Source organism: Chenopodium album, chromosome 10, assembly GCF_948465745.1.
Source record: "Chenopodium album chromosome 10, dcCheAlbu1.1, whole genome shotgun sequence".
Lineage (NCBI taxonomy): Eukaryota > Viridiplantae > Streptophyta > Magnoliopsida > Caryophyllales > Amaranthaceae > Chenopodium > Chenopodium album.
Genome location: NC_137843.1, coordinates 8129109 through 8147951, shown reverse-complemented (window position 1 = coordinate 8147951; position 18843 = coordinate 8129109). Strand labels below are relative to the sequence as shown.

General features: G+C 34.2%; 2 protein-coding genes across 2 annotated transcripts; both read left to right on the top strand.

Annotated features, from left to right (window-relative positions):
- Positions 1 to 365: 365 nt before the first annotated feature.
- Positions 366 to 1229, top strand: LOC145564711 (uncharacterized). Its single transcript, XM_081624936.1, has one exon. The coding sequence runs from the start codon at positions 366 to 368 to the stop codon at positions 1227 to 1229; it is 864 nt and encodes a 287-aa protein (XP_081481062.1).
- Positions 1230 to 7657: 6428 nt separating this feature from the next.
- On the top strand, positions 7658 to 18592 carry LOC145562143 (kinesin-like protein KIN-14I). The gene is made up of 24 exons (XM_081622332.1): positions 7658 to 8019; positions 8876 to 9086; positions 10113 to 10185; positions 10309 to 10440; positions 10514 to 10752; positions 10855 to 11182; positions 12506 to 12605; positions 12691 to 12872; positions 12976 to 13091; positions 13239 to 13341; positions 13822 to 13974; positions 14071 to 14217; positions 14294 to 14506; positions 14896 to 15060; positions 15151 to 15255; positions 15335 to 15475; positions 15634 to 15828; positions 15964 to 16090; positions 16181 to 16383; positions 16603 to 16785; positions 16915 to 17010; positions 17184 to 17381; positions 17548 to 17819; positions 18072 to 18592. The coding sequence occupies exons 2-24, from the start codon at positions 8941 to 8943 to the stop codon at positions 18265 to 18267; spliced, it is 3813 nt and encodes a 1270-aa protein (XP_081478458.1). The 5' UTR covers positions 7658 to 8019; positions 8876 to 8940; the 3' UTR covers positions 18268 to 18592.
- Positions 18593 to 18843: the final 251 nt, after the last annotated feature.

Here is an 18843-nt window from a genome sequence, read left to right as displayed (position 1 = left end):
TATACAATTAATTTTTGCATCAAGATTTTCATTTTTATAACATCTGCTTTTTGAACAAAAGTACATACTGTAAGAAGTATGATTATTACAGTAATTAAAAACAATGCTTGAGTCACTTGCTAATACTCGTAATAAGAGTAGATTTTTAAGAATAATACTCTGTACAATCTTTGAAGGGTATCCGTTTTACTCCCGCTCGAATTTGTGGTAGACGTGTAGAAACCCCGAGTGACAAAATGATTGCCCATGCGACCATACAGGCCATACCACCAGTCCACCACTATGAACTTAACCCAACAAACTCAACTTCATATCCTCATTCCATTTCCAACCATTAATCTCTCTATTCTCTGAAAATAAAAACAATGCTTATAACCATTAACTCCCAACTTACACCCACCCGCACCGTCGCCTTCACCACCCCCGAAAACAACTACGCCTCCCGACTCGCTCTCCTCCTCCACCGCCACAACTTCACCCCACTCTCCTGCCCCACCGTCATCGTCGGCCCAACCACCGCCACCACCACCTCTCTCCGCCACCACATCTCCCTCCTCCACCACTTCTCCGCCGTCGCGTTCACCTCACGCGCCGGCATCACCGCCTTCTTCACCGCCCTCTCCCACTCCTCACCCCCTCTCCCCACCGACCAAGACTTCATCATCTCCGCCCTCGGAAAAGACGCCGAGCTTCTCACTCCTGACTTCATCTCCTCCTTATCCCCTAACTCAGACAATATCAGAATCATCCTTCCTTCCAACCCCACCCCAAGTGGACTCGTGGACTCACTCGGGCCTGGGCTGGGCCGGAAAGTCCTCTGCCCCGTTCCACTCGTTTTGGGCCTTGAGGAGCCCACCGTTGTGCCGGATTTTATACGAGATTTGGGCCTAATGGGGTGGGCTCCTTCTCGGGTTAATGCATATGAGACGAGATGGGCTGGGCCCAAATGTGTGAAAAAGTTGGTTGAAGTGGATGAGTTAGATGGGCTTGTGTTTACGAGTACGGCGGAAGTTGAGGGTTTGTTGAAGAGTTTGAGGGAATATGGGCTGGACTGGGAAGGGGTAAGGAAGAGGTGGCCTGGGCTTGTTGTTGCGGCCCATGGGCCTGTTACGGCTTCTGGGGCTGAGAGGTTAGGGGTTAGAGTTGATGTTGTTAGTTCTAATTTTAGTAGCTTTGAGGGAGTTGTTCAGGCTTTGGATCATATTTGGGGAAATTCTGATTTCTTTTGATTTTTGTTTTGTACTGTGATTTGTTTTTGTTTGTTTGTTTGTGTTATACAGTATTCTTTGGTTTATAGGTGGACAAGAATATGTTGTAAAAAGTTTTGTTTTTGAGGATTTTGTTTTGTTCTCGAGAGATTTTGTTAGGTGGTATGTTATAATCATTGGCCTACAAATGGTAGATCCTACTGTTATTATGTATTAAAAGATCAAATTTTTTGAAGTTGTGTATTGACTAAGTTTGTGTCAATAGTGAATCCAATTATTAAGTTTACGTATATTGATCGGAAAGACAAATATTCGGATTGGATCAATTGGATCGGACATTTTTCAATGTTGAATAAATGACTCAAGACTCAAGAGTCAGAAGTATGTCAAGGGAAATATCAGTTTCTTTTTCTTTGAATCAAACAAACATCTAACTACCTGAATGAAGAAGAAAATGAAAGACTGAAAGGATCACATTATTCTGGTGTAAGAAGTCCTCATTTCATATAAATGATCTGACAAAGAAAGGGACAACAAAGTACGTCATATTAGTGAGAGTGTTTGCCCATTACATACATTAAATGTTTTGTAAATTTGTGATCAATTATGTTAAATTTGACTAGTGTATTAAATTTAACTAGCCTTTTGACCCGTTCGATGCACGGGTTGTTATTTGGATTAATTATTTTCATATATAGGTATGTTTTTCAAAATTTGAAACTTTTGATATAATATACTAAGTAATTGATTCATTGCTAAAACTTAAAAGAAAAAAAAAAAAAAAGAGTCAGAATAGAACTGTAAAAGAAGAAGAAGGAATTTGATTAGGTATATCGTGTATACATAAAGATTGTAGGATATGAAATGTTTAAGTTAAATTTTTAAGTTTAGGAGATGGAAAGACAATTTTTACTATAATTCATATGTTTATGTAATACTTCGTATGTACTAATTATGGTGAAAATAAAACACTTTATTTTCTTTCTTGAATTTGCAAGTTATAGAATGCATAAAGACTCAAACAAAAATATTAAGGGATGTAACATGTGGCATATGGGGTAATGAGTGACTTGTGATGACATGTGTCATGTGAAAAATTTGTGGTTTATGTTTTTAAATACTAATAAAGTATAGATATGATTCATTAAAGATATGATAAAGGTGAATGGTAGTAAATCTATATTATTATTATTAAAACTCATGGGATTAACATGCTGACGTCATGTGTACCCTTACTATTATTCGGTGTAACACCCATCTCTCACCGCATTGAAATGCAATAATGTGTAATTAATTTAAAAACTCTTTATTAGTATAATTTTAATTTTCTATATTAATGATTTATTTACTTCAAAAACTATCATATGTATAACCTTCATATTTATATTTGACATTTTTAATATAAATATTAATGAAAAATAATAATTTAAATTATTATATTTTCACTTACTCAATTATAATTGTTCAACATTAACCTTTTTTATTAATTTTGATAAAATTTATAAATTTACATTATATCGAGGCATCGCCCGGACCAATAACTAGTTACTCCGTAAAAACTATTGGTACTTTTGTTTTTTTTGTCAATTTTTATAGCATGATTATTAATGTGACTAATTTTAAGTTTAAATTAATACAATGATTTATACTCGTATTATATAACGTTTAAATTGTGAAAATTGAAAATTGATATCTAACGTCGAACAAGTTGTTGTAATATTAAGGAAACGGAAGAAAGTAGATGTCAAAGGCTCATAGTGTTTCAATAAAGCTATTACAAAATAATTTAGAGCATTAATAAAGGAATTTTCTTAGTTGACTGACTTGACTCTTGATAGTAAGAAGGAAAAATTAAGAGGTGACTCTTAGCTATGAAATGATAAGCTTCTATTTAGAGATGGCAGAATATAATTCTGATATAAGACAATAAGAGACCCCAACTCTAAGCTAGAGCGGGTAGAGCAACACCAATCAGATAAATTACACACGCTATAATAATAGTTGTAATTTTTGGAAGCAACTCAACTTTAAAATTAGTTCATTAGTTGTATAGAACTAGTGGTGGTGGATTCAGAACTAATACTAAGTGTTAATGTGTTATCACAATACATTATTTTTTATTTTAAAGTGGGATCAAGTGAGTGTGTGACCCTAATTCTTGTACGTGACTCCAATCTTGCACAGGCTAAAGAAATTGGTTGATACAGTAGGAAAAAAAAATGACATACAACTTAGGGCTTGTTTAATTCACCCTATTTTTGCTTATCTGGACTTATCTGATCTGGTCTGTTCTGGTCTGATCTGATCAAACTTTGACCTGAAGTGTACGATGATTATAAGGAAAAAAATGTATCAAGTAGGGTCTTGTTAGATTCGTAAATGTGTTTTATTATTATGTAATCTTCATAATTTTTTTCATTACAAAATTAAGGATATTTAGTGATAAAAAACTACACATATAAAACGATGATCTAATTTGAACTTATTTTTTCTGAAATAAGTAAAAATAAGTTGAACTAAACAACACCTTACCCAGTCAATTAACTCAATCCTAACCTCAATCATGGTGCAAAAACAGATAAATAGAATTATGACTTGTTCACTTTAGTTTAATTTCAGTTCACTTCATTTTCTAATTTCCTTCTCTCACAAACAATTAAGTTCAATTTAATTTAATAAATCAGAACAGATCCTTAATGGGATGCTTGCTTTTAGTCTTTCACATGCTTTTCTTAATTGCCCAAAACTTTTTGACTCGTAGCTTTTGGAAACACTTGACCTCTTTGGTGCTCCTATTATACGTACGTATGATCTACTCCCAGGCTTTTCAATAATTCTACAGTACCTTAAAAATAAATGTCGAAAGAAAAATAAACTTTGAGAAAGTTTGTGTTACTATTTTGATGATTTATGAGTTGATAAAAAAAATAAACTATGAATTATGTTCATATATCTAAAGTTATGATCAGTGAAAAATCTCGTGAATCCAATTACAGCCAAAAAAAAATCATCTTTTCTTGCATAAATATACATATAGTAGTTATTATCTGGACAAAGACCACGTCTAAGGTTATGAATAACATTTACTTGCCTGCACGTCAACCAATTAAGCTGCGTTGAATGGAACTCCATTATGTTGGGGCAAATTTAACCTCTATTCATCTATTTATCCGATCACATTTTTCTTTTTCTTCGGCAAAATTAGTATAATGTACTTGTACGTACTTAACTCGATAGATTTCACATACTTCGTAATTTCATATACTCGTAATTTTTTTTTTTTACATAATATCAGTTGATCATAATCATATCATCATATATATGTAAAGATGAATTGGTCCAACATGAAAAAAGCACAATACAAGTATATAAGTAAGGCACCATTTGTTTCAAAAAAAAAAATAAGGCATCGTTTTATGGAGAAACACAATAAGGCACGCACAAAAAGGTATATCCGACTCTTGTATTTGGTTACTTTCAATTAGCCTAGGTATGGTCTTTAATTATAAATATCTCTTTCTCAAAAAAAAAAAAAAAAAAAAAAAAAAAATCAAAAAATTATTTTTATGAACGAAAGTTGGAGTCAATTCTCATAATTTTGACTATATGGCCAAAAAATTAATAAATACTCGGTATTATTTTAATTTTAAGGTACTATTTAAAAATAAAAAACAATAAATTAACTCACAAACTCAAGCATAAACTTTTTTTTATTTTTTTAATTTTTTTTTTGACATTTTACTTTATGTTTTTAACATATAGTTATATTAGAATTCCATTCGAAATTCCGAACACCAGGGCGGTAATGGAGGACAAAAGGGGGCCATATGCCAAATTGGCAAATTGCCAATTCCTTTTAAAATTTCCAAAGTTTTACGAGTAAATTAATATTATTGCATCTCTAAAAGGGCCCCGATTATAATCATTTGGTCGTTTAGCAATTGTTTTTACAAAAATTATTACTCCATATTATTGTTGTATTGGGAATGTGCAAATGTACTACTCTATGTTGCACAGAGGATCTGATCTCAAAAGTTAAGTTTTTATGATCATCTTATTATCATTTCTCCTCTTTATAATTCTATCAATTAAATATTCCTTAGAAGTATATCTTACTGTATTTTAATACTCCTATTGTCTTACAAGATGACAAATTAGATCAGAATCAAAGCTCATTTGTGAAAATGGTAGGGAATTCATCACCTTTTAACTATAAGTTCATAAACTTGGGAACTGTTTACTTTAATTTAGTTTCAATTTAATTTAGTGAAGTTCAGTTCAACTTCTAATTTTCTTCTCTCATTAAATATTCAATTCAGTTATATTTAATTCAGTTCGGTTCAGCTCAATTCAGTAAATGTAAACATGTCTTAAGTCCTCCTATAGTCCTATTTACATATATGTATTGTATTTATGTTTGGTTTATTCTCACTTTGTATTTCTTTTTGGTGTTAACTTTTAAAAAATAGTGTTAATTTAGGAATGCATAATAAATTTATTTTATTTTTGCTCCAACAAACACGAGATTATAGATTCAACTATATAAGTGTCAACGATAACAGGTAGTAATAGTATGATACTAGTGACACGTTGACACGATGCCTCATCAATTGCCAAATAAGTGTGAAATAACGGTGATACGTGAGGGTTGATATATGTACGTCACCATTGAGCTTCAATATTACGGAGTACCTTAAGTCCTTAACATAGATATGGACTTGGGATGAATTAATGCTTAGTAGTGACGTTTATAGGGCCAGGCCATTTAACCAACTAATGTTCTTGAATTCAACCTAACAGCCTCAAACATACTGTCTAAATGTATTCATTTATTTACTCAGCTGATTTATTTCCCTTCAATTTCAATTTATGGCACGTACAACAGAGTCAATTTCTGGCACGAGTAAAGTATGGTTAATAACAATCATAATTGCACTGAGATACAAATAATGCAAACAGGAGAATCCAATCACAAGAAAGGAAAAAGTCATATTGCCATTTTGGTCATATTAAGGAAACTAATTAATTTGGTTAATGCATTGTTGATTGAGGTGGTTTATGATATACAAGTATGTTATCCAAAACAGTCTTAGGTAATTTAATGTCACATCACCTCAAGCTTGAGAATAAAGTTTTTTAGTTTGACATACAAGTTTGACTATTAATATTATCTCTTTTTCGTATTAATTGTAATAAAGAAATTTTTCATGTTTCATAAATTGCATCCTTTTATTTATTGTAATTAATAAAAAACGGCGGAAATAATATATATTTTTTAGTTATTATTTGGTAGAAGTTGTATAAAATTTGATAGTTTGAAAATACATATTGAGAATAATTCACCAATATTTTACATTATAATGTACTTCGATGTATTAAAACATAATTACAAATATTACTTGTGGAATATTGCAAAAGTCAAATAATGTGTATATGTGTTGAGAGTAGTCGACGGTGGACGAAAACTCATCACAAGAGCGGTGTAGCATCAACAATACATGGTGGACAAGTAATGGTTAGGGGAGTTAGGGGGCTTAGTGGCGGTGGGCGGTGGTAAGCGTGGTAGAGACTAGAGATAGCCATGAATTTTATCAGAAGTGATGAATTGGGTCATTCTTTGAAGCTTCAATACTTCTGCTGGACTAATTACTACCTACAAAACCATTTAATATACCATGACACCATCTAATCACTCAATGGTTCAATTGAGTACAAATAGATTTACGAGAGACACATTAAATAGGACGAGGGGTGGGTTTATGCAGTATAGAGGTGTTAATTCGGATGATCGAATTGATTTTATTTTTAAAGTTGAGTCATGCTAAATTATTGTGTCGATGTGAATTGATGTTAAAATCAGATATTTTTCAAGTTGGTTTTGAGTCGGGTCGGGTGTGGTTTTAACACCATTCATGCATACATATGCTCGTGACACATCATAAATATGTTCAAAAAAATCATATGAAATTATGGAGTAGTTTTTTCCATAGCATTATCTATATTTATAAACAATCACACCATCATTTACCCCTACTGTCTTCTTAACAAGCACAAATTAGGTCAAATTAAAAGTTGATATAGATGAAAATGTGAAATCTAATTGTACTGTACATATTTTTGGTACAACCAATTCTATTTCAAGTTTTCAATTTTGATTATGAGATTCACTTATTTTGAATACTTATAACAATTACGGAGTACTCCCTCCGTCCCTAAATTACATTTCTACTTCTCTCAATTATGTGAGGAATAAATGTTAAAACTAGGAATATAACTTAGAGACGGAGAAAGTAACAAGCAAACTAACAAAATATTCCATAATTTATACTTAATATGGAATATCATATAATCTAATCCGCACAAGAGTATTCCGTATATAATACATCGTGGACCTATGGTACAATCGATTATACATTGAAAATAGGGTGAAATTGAAAGTCATGGGAAAACGACGTCAAGTGTTAGTACCTCAAATTTAAAAATTTGAACAAAAATCCTGCAGATTCCAAACAGAGTTGGTGTCCCTTTTCTCTCTCATCTGCCGTCTGCTCCCAACAAGGTGTAGTAGTAGTAGACGAACTTCTTTGCCCAGCAAACATATCCTTCCTTCTTTCCTTCCTAAATTTATTCACATAATTCAACTCTCGTGACTATCACTTCTTTTTCCCTCCTTTCTTTACCTTCATTTTTTTCCCTTTAATTTATTTTTATTTTCTCTCTCCTCCGGCGTTCAAAGATCCCTCATTTTCTCTCTCATTTCATCAAAGGTCGACGCTTTTCTTCAATTTCTAGCTTCTTCAATCCTTTTTCGGTAATGGATACTTTTAATTTGATCTTCCCATTTTTTAATTTTATGTACATTTGCTTTAATTCAATTACATAGTTTTCTTATATCTGTCATTTGTTTTATTTTATTTTTTTGCAAAAAGATCTGTTCTTTCGCCCATTCATGTTTGAGATTTGCTGTATTTTTCTGGGTTTTGGTTGATGATTTCTGCATAATCTATTGCCACATTTTCTGGGTTTGTTTTACTTTTTTTTTTTTTTTTTTCAAAGATTATTTTTTTTTTTTTTATTTTTTTTTTTTTTTTTGTGGGGTTCTTTCCTCTTTTTGATTAATGGGTTTGATTTTAAACCCAGCTGAATTTTTTGTCCGGCAATTAAACCCATATATTATTTTGTCTTTGCTAGCTTTAATTTTTAATATTTTTTCCACGTTGATTGTTGTTGATTCATGAAGTTTCTTTTGTCAATTTATCATGTCTTATTCTGGGCTATTGTGTTAATTGGGGTTTTGTGGTCCATGCAATGAACAATTGAACTTGAACTAATTGCTTATTTGTTTCTGTGAGTTTGATTTTATGCCTTAACATATGATATGATGCACAGAATGTATCATTTCACATAGCCCTTTTATATGGATGGTCCAATTCTGTGAGGTTATTTGGGTCCAATTTATTGTAGGGTGTTATTGTATTTCTTACTGATTAAGTTGACTTTGTGCGCCCCAGAATTATGATATTCTCTGTGATTGTGATCCTTTTAATGTGAGTGTGCCCCATTAATATGAATGTTAATCAATACTGATTTTGCTCAGCTTGCATTAGTTTTTCTGTCACTTTGAGATATTGGTGTTTATGATGTTCGGGGTGTGTCATAAATTGCAGTCTGGCAAGGGTTTGGGTGAGGTGAGGCTTGTGGAGCCCTCGAATGTTTGGAATTTGATAGTGAAATGACAATGGATCGAACACCCAATACGTCTCACAGTTCGAGATTCTCTTCTATTAGTGCTAATGGAAATGGATCTCCTTCCCACTCGAGTGCCTTCTCCAATGGAGATGACTATGACAGTGATGGTACAACAAACTTTGCTCCGCCGTAAGTTTCTATTTACTTTGCGACTTTTTATAATTGTATTGTATATTGTATTTTATAATGACATAGTTTTGCATTATATTGGGCTTTATACTGGTTAGTGGATAGTCTAAATTGTCTGAAGTCTTGAATGTAAAAAGTCAATCATGTAGGATTATGCTGTTTGAGCTTGTGTGCTCAACTCACATTTGGGGAGACTGCACACTTCCTTGCATCAAAGTAAAGAATTGAAGTGTTATATCTCCTTTAACTAAGTTTCAGACTAGACCCCGTTGAAGTTGGCACCATATTTCATGCTAAGCTACTCTCTGATACCATACATTAATTGTATGCTTCAGTGAAGGTATATGTATCAATCTAAATTATGATTGTGGTTTTACTATTTGCCTAATTGATTGAGCTTCAATCATCCCTGTTAATCTTCTAGAAGTCATCTCCTGAATCATTTTTTTAGAGATTAGTCTCCCTGGGGCCTCGCTATTCGTCCCTCTAATTATGTGCTCTCTAAGTCAATTTTTTATACCCTGATTATGTTAACATGAGGAGCATGATATCTAACATTTTATAGAGTCATAATGAATCCCTTTTTGAGCTTGTTTGCTTCATGTTCATGCAATGTTGATTTTGTATGTTTATATTGATGAAACATAATCACAACTTTTTCTGATAGAGAATTTACAAGTATTAGTGTAGTTTTTTGTGACACTATTTGAATGCTAACGAATAATTTGGAAGTCAATTAAATCTTTAGAATGATAGATTTTCTCTTGCTTGAGTAACATGCCTTTTAAGGGCCTGTTCTCTTCAGCTTAATTTCAATTCAGCTCCAATCAGTTCAGTTCAGTTCCTAATTTCCTTCTCTCATAAACAATTCAGTTCAGTTCAGCTCCAACCATTTCAGTTCAACTTAGCTGAGTAAATCAGAACAGGCCCTAAGTGTTCTTTATTGATGTGGACTCTTTGAGTTTCTGTAAATCTTTGAGTGAATTATCAGTGACTCCTGGGTTTTGGTTTTGAATATATTGACAGTACACCAATGACACTGTCGATGTCCATTCCAGCTGAACTTGCAGGGGCAATTCCCTTAATCAACAAATTTCAGGTGAGAAATTATCTTCAAAGTGAAGTGCAACGTATTCATTCTTCACAATAATTATACATGAAATTAAATCTAGTTCTGTTTATATTTCTTGTATTCTCATATTGTGAAGCATGGTTTTTTTAGGTGGAGGGTTTTTTAAGAGCAATGCAGAAACAGATTCAGTCCTCTGGAAGACGTGGCTTTTTCTCCAAGAAATCCTCTGGTCCTCAGAATAGGGAGAAGTTCTCTTTTGAGGATATGCTCTGCTTCCAGAAGGTAATCTACCAGCCTTGCTATATTTTTACTATCCCTGTTACATCTGTACTCAGTTCAAACAATATTTTGACAGGATCCGATTCCAACTTCCTTGCTTAAAATCAGTAGTGATTTGGTGACTCGTGCTACAAAGCTGTTTCAAACAATTTTGAAGTACATGGGAGTTGATTCTTCAGATAGAGTTACTCCAACAAGTTTAGATGAAAGAATAGAACTGGTTGGAAAACTGTTTAAGCATACCTTGAAGCGTTCGGAGCTTCGGGATGAGCTTTTTGTACAAATCTCAAAGCAAACCAGGAACAATCCAGACAGGTGCTAAATTTTCCTACAAAATGCTACTTCTCATGGACACTATATTTAATTATTTATGGTATTTATTTGCTGTTCTTTTCTTGAATTATTCTTTGATGACAGACAGTTTTTGATCAAAGCATGGGAGCTCATGTACTTATGTGCATCTTCAATGCCTCCGAGCAAGGAAATTGGTGCATATCTCTCCGAATATGTTCACAATGTTGCATATGGTGCAAATGTAGACCCTGACATTCAGTTGCTTGCTCAAAACACTTTGAATGCTTTAAAACGTTCTATTAAGGCTGGACCTAGGCAAATAATTCCTGGACGAGAAGAGATAGAAGCTCTTTTAACTGGCAAAAAGCTTACAACAATTGTGTTCTTCTTGGATGAAACCTTTGAAGAAATTACCTATGACATGTCAACAACTGTAGCAGATGCGGTTGAGGTATGCCATTTTGTTTATGTATTTAAATTTATCCATGCAATAGTGTGAAATTACATATTTGGGAGAAAATCCACACCAGCCTTCATGAATGCTGTGTATCTTGTAGGGTATTAGCAATGTTTACTGGGCACTAGGTTGTTTCTGTCTTGTTCACAAGCTGCCTATATAAAATACTTCAATACTGGCTGCTATGGATTGCTAAGAATTTGTTAATTGGTTCTTTGCTAGTATGGTGGTAAAACCTGAGGTGTTTGTCTTGTTCACAAGCTCTAGGGTCACTTGCTCTCCCCCGATCACCCCCCGCCCCCGCTCTATTTTTTTGATGTAACCTCAGTTTGATTGCTGGACTTGCTTGTTGTAATTTATTTTAAATTTCTTGGGATTCAGAAAGAGCCAAAGAGGAATGATACAGGATGGATTTAGAATGCAATTTTTGTAAATACCCTTAGGGTTATTTGCAAGTACTTCATCTTGCTTTGTTCGCTGAATGAAATTATCAAGCAATTTCTTCACCTGGCCATCTTCCTCATGCTTTGTTTTCCCAACTTCACCTAATATTTGTTTTTCACTTGTACAGAATAAAATCGTTTGCTTATTTGCTCCTTTTTTCGGTCAAGACAAAAGGTGGCTAAAAAAATTGACCTACCTCCATGACTTTATTCGTTTGTTTGACTTATTTTCTTAGCACATTATGAATGCAAGGCTGCTTAGTTTGAGATAAATAATTTAGCAGCAATGAAGGTTGTTGCAAACCTTCCAATTCCATACATTGCTTGCTTGTAGAGTTTGTGTTCGGCATACTGCTCATGCTCTTCAGGCAGTTTCGAGTACTAGGGATCATGGGTATTTTTCCTGTATTGCACATGTAATCACTAGAAAGATGTGTAATGAAACCCTTTCCTGACCTGTCAGAGTCCAATCCCCCCCCCCCCCCCCCCCCGCAGCGAAAAACTTTGATGATATTATTTGTTAAGTCTGCTCCATTTTCGGGTTTGGCTTGCTCGCGTGTTTTGTTGTTCTTGGCGAAGACTGAGGAATTGCTTAATTCTAATTTCTATTTGTTAGAATATGCAGATTCCAAATTTTTACAAGTATTTCTTATGAATGTTGCTTCGACTAACATTATCCTTACCATATTCACAATGTGATTACATCCGTTAAGTCTACTTCATTGTCGGAATTAGTTCTTTTGCGCATTTTATTATTCTTGGTGAAAAGTAAAGAATTGCTTAATTCTAAATTCTATTTGTTAGAATTTGTGGATTCCAAATTTTTTGTTCTTATGAATGTTGCTGTCACTTATATTATCCTTGCCATATTCAGGAACTTGCAGGAATCATCAAACTCTCTACATACTCTAGCTTCAGTTTGTTTGAGTTTCGCAAAGTTGTTCCAGGTTCTAAATCAAGTGATACTGGAACTGGTATATATTTTGATCCTAGTGATAGCCTTAAATAATTTATTCTCTTTCTAGATGCTGAACTTGCATTTCCTTTGCATTGTCACAGAGGAGTATATTGGGTTAGATGAAAACAAATACATTGGTGATCTCCTTGCGGATTTCAAAGCAGCAAAAGAGCGTAGTAGAGGGGAAATCTTGCATTGCAAATTGGTTTTCAAAAAAAAGCTGTTTCGGGAGTCTGATGAAGCTGTGACTGACCCAATGTTTATGCAGTTGTCGTATGTTCAAGTATGTGACTTGCATCTATCATAAATGTTCAAGCTTCTGATAAATGGTTATCAAGTTGTACTTTGGATACTTATAGAAAGTCTATCGAATTTTTGTGCTGCAGTTGCAACATGATTATATATTGGGTAACTACCCTGTCGGAAGAGATGATGCTGCACAGTTGTCTGCTCTGCAGATCTTGGTTGAGATTGGATTTGTTAGTCACCCAGAGTTGTGCACGTGAGTATATCATGTTTGATGGTTGTGAACTTGCTACCCACCCCTAATTCCCAGATATACTTGAAGTGCTTATTAATTATTTCTCTTAGGATGAGAATGTTATGTGTATTTAGCAAAGCATTGACAGTTTGGTGGGTGTGTATGCAGTGATTGGACTTCACTTTTAGAGAGATTTTTACCAAGACAAATTGCAATAACCCGTGCAAAGCAGGACTGGGAGGTGGATATTATTTCTCGATATCATTTGATGGTAAGAGTCAAGACTTTGAAATCACTGTTTTTATCAAGAAATAAACCCTATTTCCATGGTTCAAACAAGGGGAAAATAATACTGTAGTTTTAGCCGCTGTGATTTCAAATTATCATTGACTTTAAAAGCTCAAATCCTCTTCCGTTTGGTTTGGACTCTGTTTCTTTTAACTCGTATGCTCAAAGACAACCACACATTCATACACGTACACATTTATTAATGTTTGCACCAAAGAAGAATATTTTTACTTATTTAATGTTGAAATTTTGCAAGTCTTTGATCACTATGGTAGAATTTCGTTATCTTTCATATTGCATAAAACTTATTTGTTATATAGTGCTGAACGCTTACATTCTTTTAACGTTGTTGGAAAACATTATTTGATTCTACTGTAAGGTGGAATTGATTTTTTAATAAACGGTCACAAGAGTAAATTCCATGTTAGATGCAATTAAAATTCAAGTGCTGTGTTTTTTACAGGATAAGTTGTCCAAGGAAGATGCCAGGCAACAGTTTTTAAGGATCTTGAGACTGCTTCCCTATGGCAATTCTGTATTTTTTAGTGTCCGCAAGATTGATGATCCCATTGGCCTTTTACCCGGGAAGGTCATCCTAGGAATCAACAAGCGTGGGGTATGTCGTATGTTCTAAAAGAAATAACTTTATATGGTCTTGGCCGTTTTTTTGATGTCCTAACACTCAACATATCAATTCTTGTTACTCCTACAGGTTCATTTTTTCCGGCCAGTTCCTAAAGAGTATTTGCATTCAGCGGAGCTGAGAGATATTATGCAGTTTGGTAGCAGCAATACTGCTGTGTTCTTCAAAATGAGGGTTGCTGGTGTTCTCCACATCTTCCAGTTTGAGACTAAGCAGGTTACACATCCTCTTATTTGATGGTTGATAGTTGATTTGGATTTTTACTTTGCACTAAGATTTACACATAATCCAGGGTGAAGAAATATGTGTTGCTCTTCAAACGCACATAAATGATGTAATGTTGCGACGCTATTCTAAAGCAAGAACTGTTGCCAACAATGCAACAAATGGAGAAGTTCCCAACAGTTCTAAGCCTCCTGCTGCTACTCCTACTGCCGAAGCTTATGAGAAGCAACTTCAAGATTTGTACAACTCTATTGAAGAATCTCAAAAGCATATCGATCAAGTATGTGATTCCACCCACTTCTTCTTTGTTGTATATATTCTGCTTCAAAGTTTGAGATATTTTGATAGATTTAATAGGTACCATCTATTGCATGTAGTTGTGAAAAAAATATATGGGGATAGTGAAAGGATGAAGCAGTGCTTTCGTTTATGCATTTGGCTTTGTTTGGTAGAAAATCAGGATGGAAGCTTTAAGCTCCAAAAGCTGTAGAAAAGTCTCAGAACTTGAAGTTACTGAAATATAGAAATTAAATTATGCGTTTTGGTAGAAATGTTGCTGTACGTTAGATAATATGGTTTATCAATTTATTTTTTAAAGTGTGACAAGGAATCACTAACTTAAAGTTGAAAAATATGATTGACACTAATCAATGTGCTTGTTTATTTCAGTTATCAGGAGAGTTAAAAGAAAAACAAAAGGTAGAGGAGAATTTGCAAGAAGAGTTGAGTGCCTTGAAAGAATCCTTAAAGATTGAGAGGCGAAATGTGGGAAAGATAACAGCTGAACGTGACAGATTGAGCTCCTTATACGATGAAAAGGAAGCTGCACTTCAGGTATGCAGTATGCTTCCTTTCTGTCTAACTACCTGCAGCTATGATGTACTTTTCCTGTTTCATTTTTATGATATAATTTGTACTGTCCAGTCAGCAGTGATGGAAAAAAATAGCCTGGAAGTGAAATTAGCAAAGCTCAACGATACATTATCTGAGCAAAATGCGCAGCAGGACTTGCCAGGAGCAAATAATCAGGTAAATAGGATACTTTAAGTACACTTATTCGTAGCTTCTTGCATTACGTGCATATCAATAACTGATCGTGTTTAAGCAGGATTTGTGTAAAATACAAGATGAGTTGAGAGTGCGAAGTGAAGAATTGCATCGTGCTGAACTAACAGTGAAGAGACTTGTAGAGGAGAAGTTATCAATGGAACAAAATATTCGAAGGCTTGAACGGAAACATACAGAAGAGGTAACACTATTCCTTTGGTTTTGGTTCTTATTTTTTTTACTTTTGGACATTAGATATTTAGTCATACGGAGGAAGTAACACTATGCCTCTGGTTTTGGTTCTTCATTTGTTCTTGTTGGATATTAGATATATTAAGTCATATTGCTGCTTGATTTCAGAATGAGAACGTTGGGAAAGATTTTGAGAAAGAACGACAAACCTTGAAGCTTCAAATCTCTGAACTTGAGAAGAGGTTGGAGGGGATGAAAAATGATTTAGAGATCACCGAATCAAAACTTGAAGCCAAAGAGTCAGATCTGTCTGTCTTACAAAATAATCTGAGAGAGCTAGAGGAACTCAGGGAAATGAAAGCGGTAATGTATCTTAATCTGTTGAAATTATTAATAAGTTACCTCTACATGTTCTAAGGTATCCTTCCTCATTGCATAATTTTGTTCAGTTGTGAGATGTGTAATGCCTTGAAGCTGTATATTATTGCTTTCTTGTAGGATATTGATAGAAAAAATGAGCAAACTGCTGCTATCCTGAAAATGCAAGCTGCACAATTGTCTGAGTTGGAAGTGCTGTATAAGGAAGAACAAGCAGCGAGGAAGAGATATTTTAACATGATTGAAGGTTGTTATTTAATGTTAATAGACATCAATTACACTTTGCTGATAAGAGTTAATATTGATATCTATTGACTTGTCATTTTACATTGTACAGACATGAAAGGCAAGATTAGAGTCTATTGTCGTGTAAGGCCACTAAGTGGTAAAGAAAAGACTGACAATGAAAGGAGCATTGTCATAAGCTCAGACGAATTTACAGTTGAACATCCATGGAAGGATGAAAAGGCAAAGCAACATATTTATGATCATGTTTTTGATGGAAGTGCGACCCAAGACGATGTTTTTGAGGATACCAGGGTAAGTAATGATTAGTAAATGTAGCTTTTATGTTAAGTGTCTTTTCATTCTTGTACGGTGTATGTTGTTTTCTTTGAATACATGTTTTCATTTATTTTAAGAAACAGTGAGTTTATTTAATCTCATATATCTGTAGTCTTCTGGTGATTCAGCATGCTAGTCTTAAAGTAACACAATATGCTATCAAGAGTTGATTATATGAATTTTAATTTTATGCAGTATTTAGTGCAATCTGCTGTGGACGGATTTAATGTTTGCATATTTGCCTATGGTCAAACTGGTTCCGGAAAGACATATACCATATATGGAACAGAAAGTGAACCTGGACTTACCCCACGTGCCACGTCGGAACTTTTCAAAATCTTGAAAAGAGACAACAAGAAGTTTTCATTTTCATTGAAGGTAGCCATCTTGCCATGCTATATTTATCATTACAATTTTAGAAGTATTAGTTAATGTTGTCTGAAAATATCGTCAATCTATTTGAAAATTTTTCAGCCAATACCAAGGTTAATAATAAATATTGTGTAGGCCTACATGTTGGAGCTGTATCAAGATACATTAATGGATCTTCTAGTACCAAAAAATGCAAAGCGATTGAAACTAGACATCAAGAAAGATTCGAAGGTAATTATGAATAGAGAATACTGAACTCGCGCACATTCCCTTGTTTTGCTCATTTCTTGTTGTTACTTTTGTTGTATGTCATGTATTGTTCTATTGTTACTTGACAATAAAAAGTCTTTGTAACGTAATGTATTGAAACTGTTTTTGTACTGATAGTTTCAACATTCGTGTAGGGGATGGTAAATGTTGAAAATGTGACAGTTGTACATGTCTCTACATACGAGGATTTGAGAAGTCTTATTCAGAAAGGATCTGAGCAAAGACATATATCAGGAACCCATATGAATGAGCAAAGTTCAAGATCTCATCTTATACTTTCAATTATCATTGAAAGTACTAATCTTCAAACGCAATCTGTATCTAGAGGAAAGGTAGTGACATCACCTAAGAACATACAAGTATTTATTTAACATGTGTGAGTTTTATAGCGTATTAGTGGTGAAAATTGCAGGGGATTTTTCTCCAGCTAACTTTGACTGTATTGCTGTTTCTAGTTATATATTTCGTATTTGTTAATGTTTAGTTCAACCATTGCAGTTAAGTTTTGTTGATCTTGCTGGATCTGAACGAGTGAAGAAGTCAGGGTCTGCAGGTAGTCAATTGAAAGAAGCTCAAAGCATCAATAAGTCACTTTCGGCTCTTGGTGATGTTATTAGTGCATTATCAACCGGCGGGCAGCATATACCATACAGAAATCACAAATTAACAATGTTGATGAGTGATTCTCTTGGTGGCAATGCGAAGACACTGATGTTTGTTAATGTGTCTCCTGCTGAATCAAATTTAGATGAGACCTACAACTCCTTAACGTATGTTCCACCTTTACATGATATGTGTTTGCTCCTTCTGATCATGTCTTCTGAATCACATAATTTAAAAATAGAAAATAAAATATAGATCCTTGGTGTGATTGTTGTGTAAACTTCAGCATCACCCAATTATTTAGAATCTGTACACTAAAGATAAAGGAGGCTTCAGACTTGTTCCTGACATGCTGTAGCTAAACTGACGTGTCATTTGATGTTTATATGTTTAATTTTCACCCTATGCTTCAATTCCAGGTATGCATCTAGAGTTCGATCCATTGTAAATGATCCGAACAAAAATGTTTCCTCAAAAGAAGTTGCTAGGTTGAAGAAGCTCGTTGCTTATTGGAAGGAGCAAGCAGGCAGAAGAGGGGATGACGAAGATCTTGAGGAGATCCAAGATGAAAGACCAACACCAAGAGATAAATCTGATGGCCGTCATTCCATGTAAGTTGTATATCTTGTTACCTTGAAGATGGACGAGTCAATTTTCCTGAGCCGGGGATACCTTGGTTGAGCTTTAGGAGTGCCTTGTGTTCCTCTATTGTGGTTGTCTGACAGAGTAGTTGTAGATCCATGATGCCATTGAACCATCTTGCTCTAGGTTTCATGTATGTCAGTCTCTTCCACTTTCAGGGCTTTGGTGGTTATGCGATGATCATCGAACTGTATAGGCAGAAATATGAAATTTGTGTATATTTTTTGTTACTCTTCTTACATTAACATTTATTTATTAATCTCGCCTTTATTGTAATGGTTAGGTCTTTTTAACCGTAGGGAAGCCTTTGCTTTCTGTCTCGATTTTATTCGGAAATTTTACAGTTAGGAAGATTAGGAGGTAGTTTATACCTATATTTCCTGGCAAACCAAGGTTGTCCTTGTTTGTCTATTTTTAGATCTTGGGGAATTTTCATTTCCCTTTATGAATGATATGACGTTCGTGTTGAACGTTCAATCAAAGATGTATGAATGTTTTGTACATATACTTGACCAGTATCATTTTCATCTTTGCTTTCGTTTTCAATAT

Excerpts from the sequence above, each read along its gene's own strand:
- LOC145562143 (XM_081622332.1), top strand. The coding sequence starts at position 8,941 with ATGACAATGGATCGAACACCCAATACGTCTCACAGTTCGAGATTCTCT. Across the intron at positions 10,441-10,513 it reads ATATGCTCTGCTTCCAGAAG|GATCCGATTCCAACTTCCTT; the intron begins GTAATCTACCAG and ends ATATTTTGACAG. Across the intron at positions 12,873-12,975 it reads TGCAGTTGTCGTATGTTCAA|TTGCAACATGATTATATATT; the intron begins GTATGTGACTTG and ends TTTGTGCTGCAG.
- LOC145564711 (XM_081624936.1), top strand. The coding sequence starts at position 366 with ATGCTTATAACCATTAACTCCCAACTTACACCCACCCGCACCGTCGCC.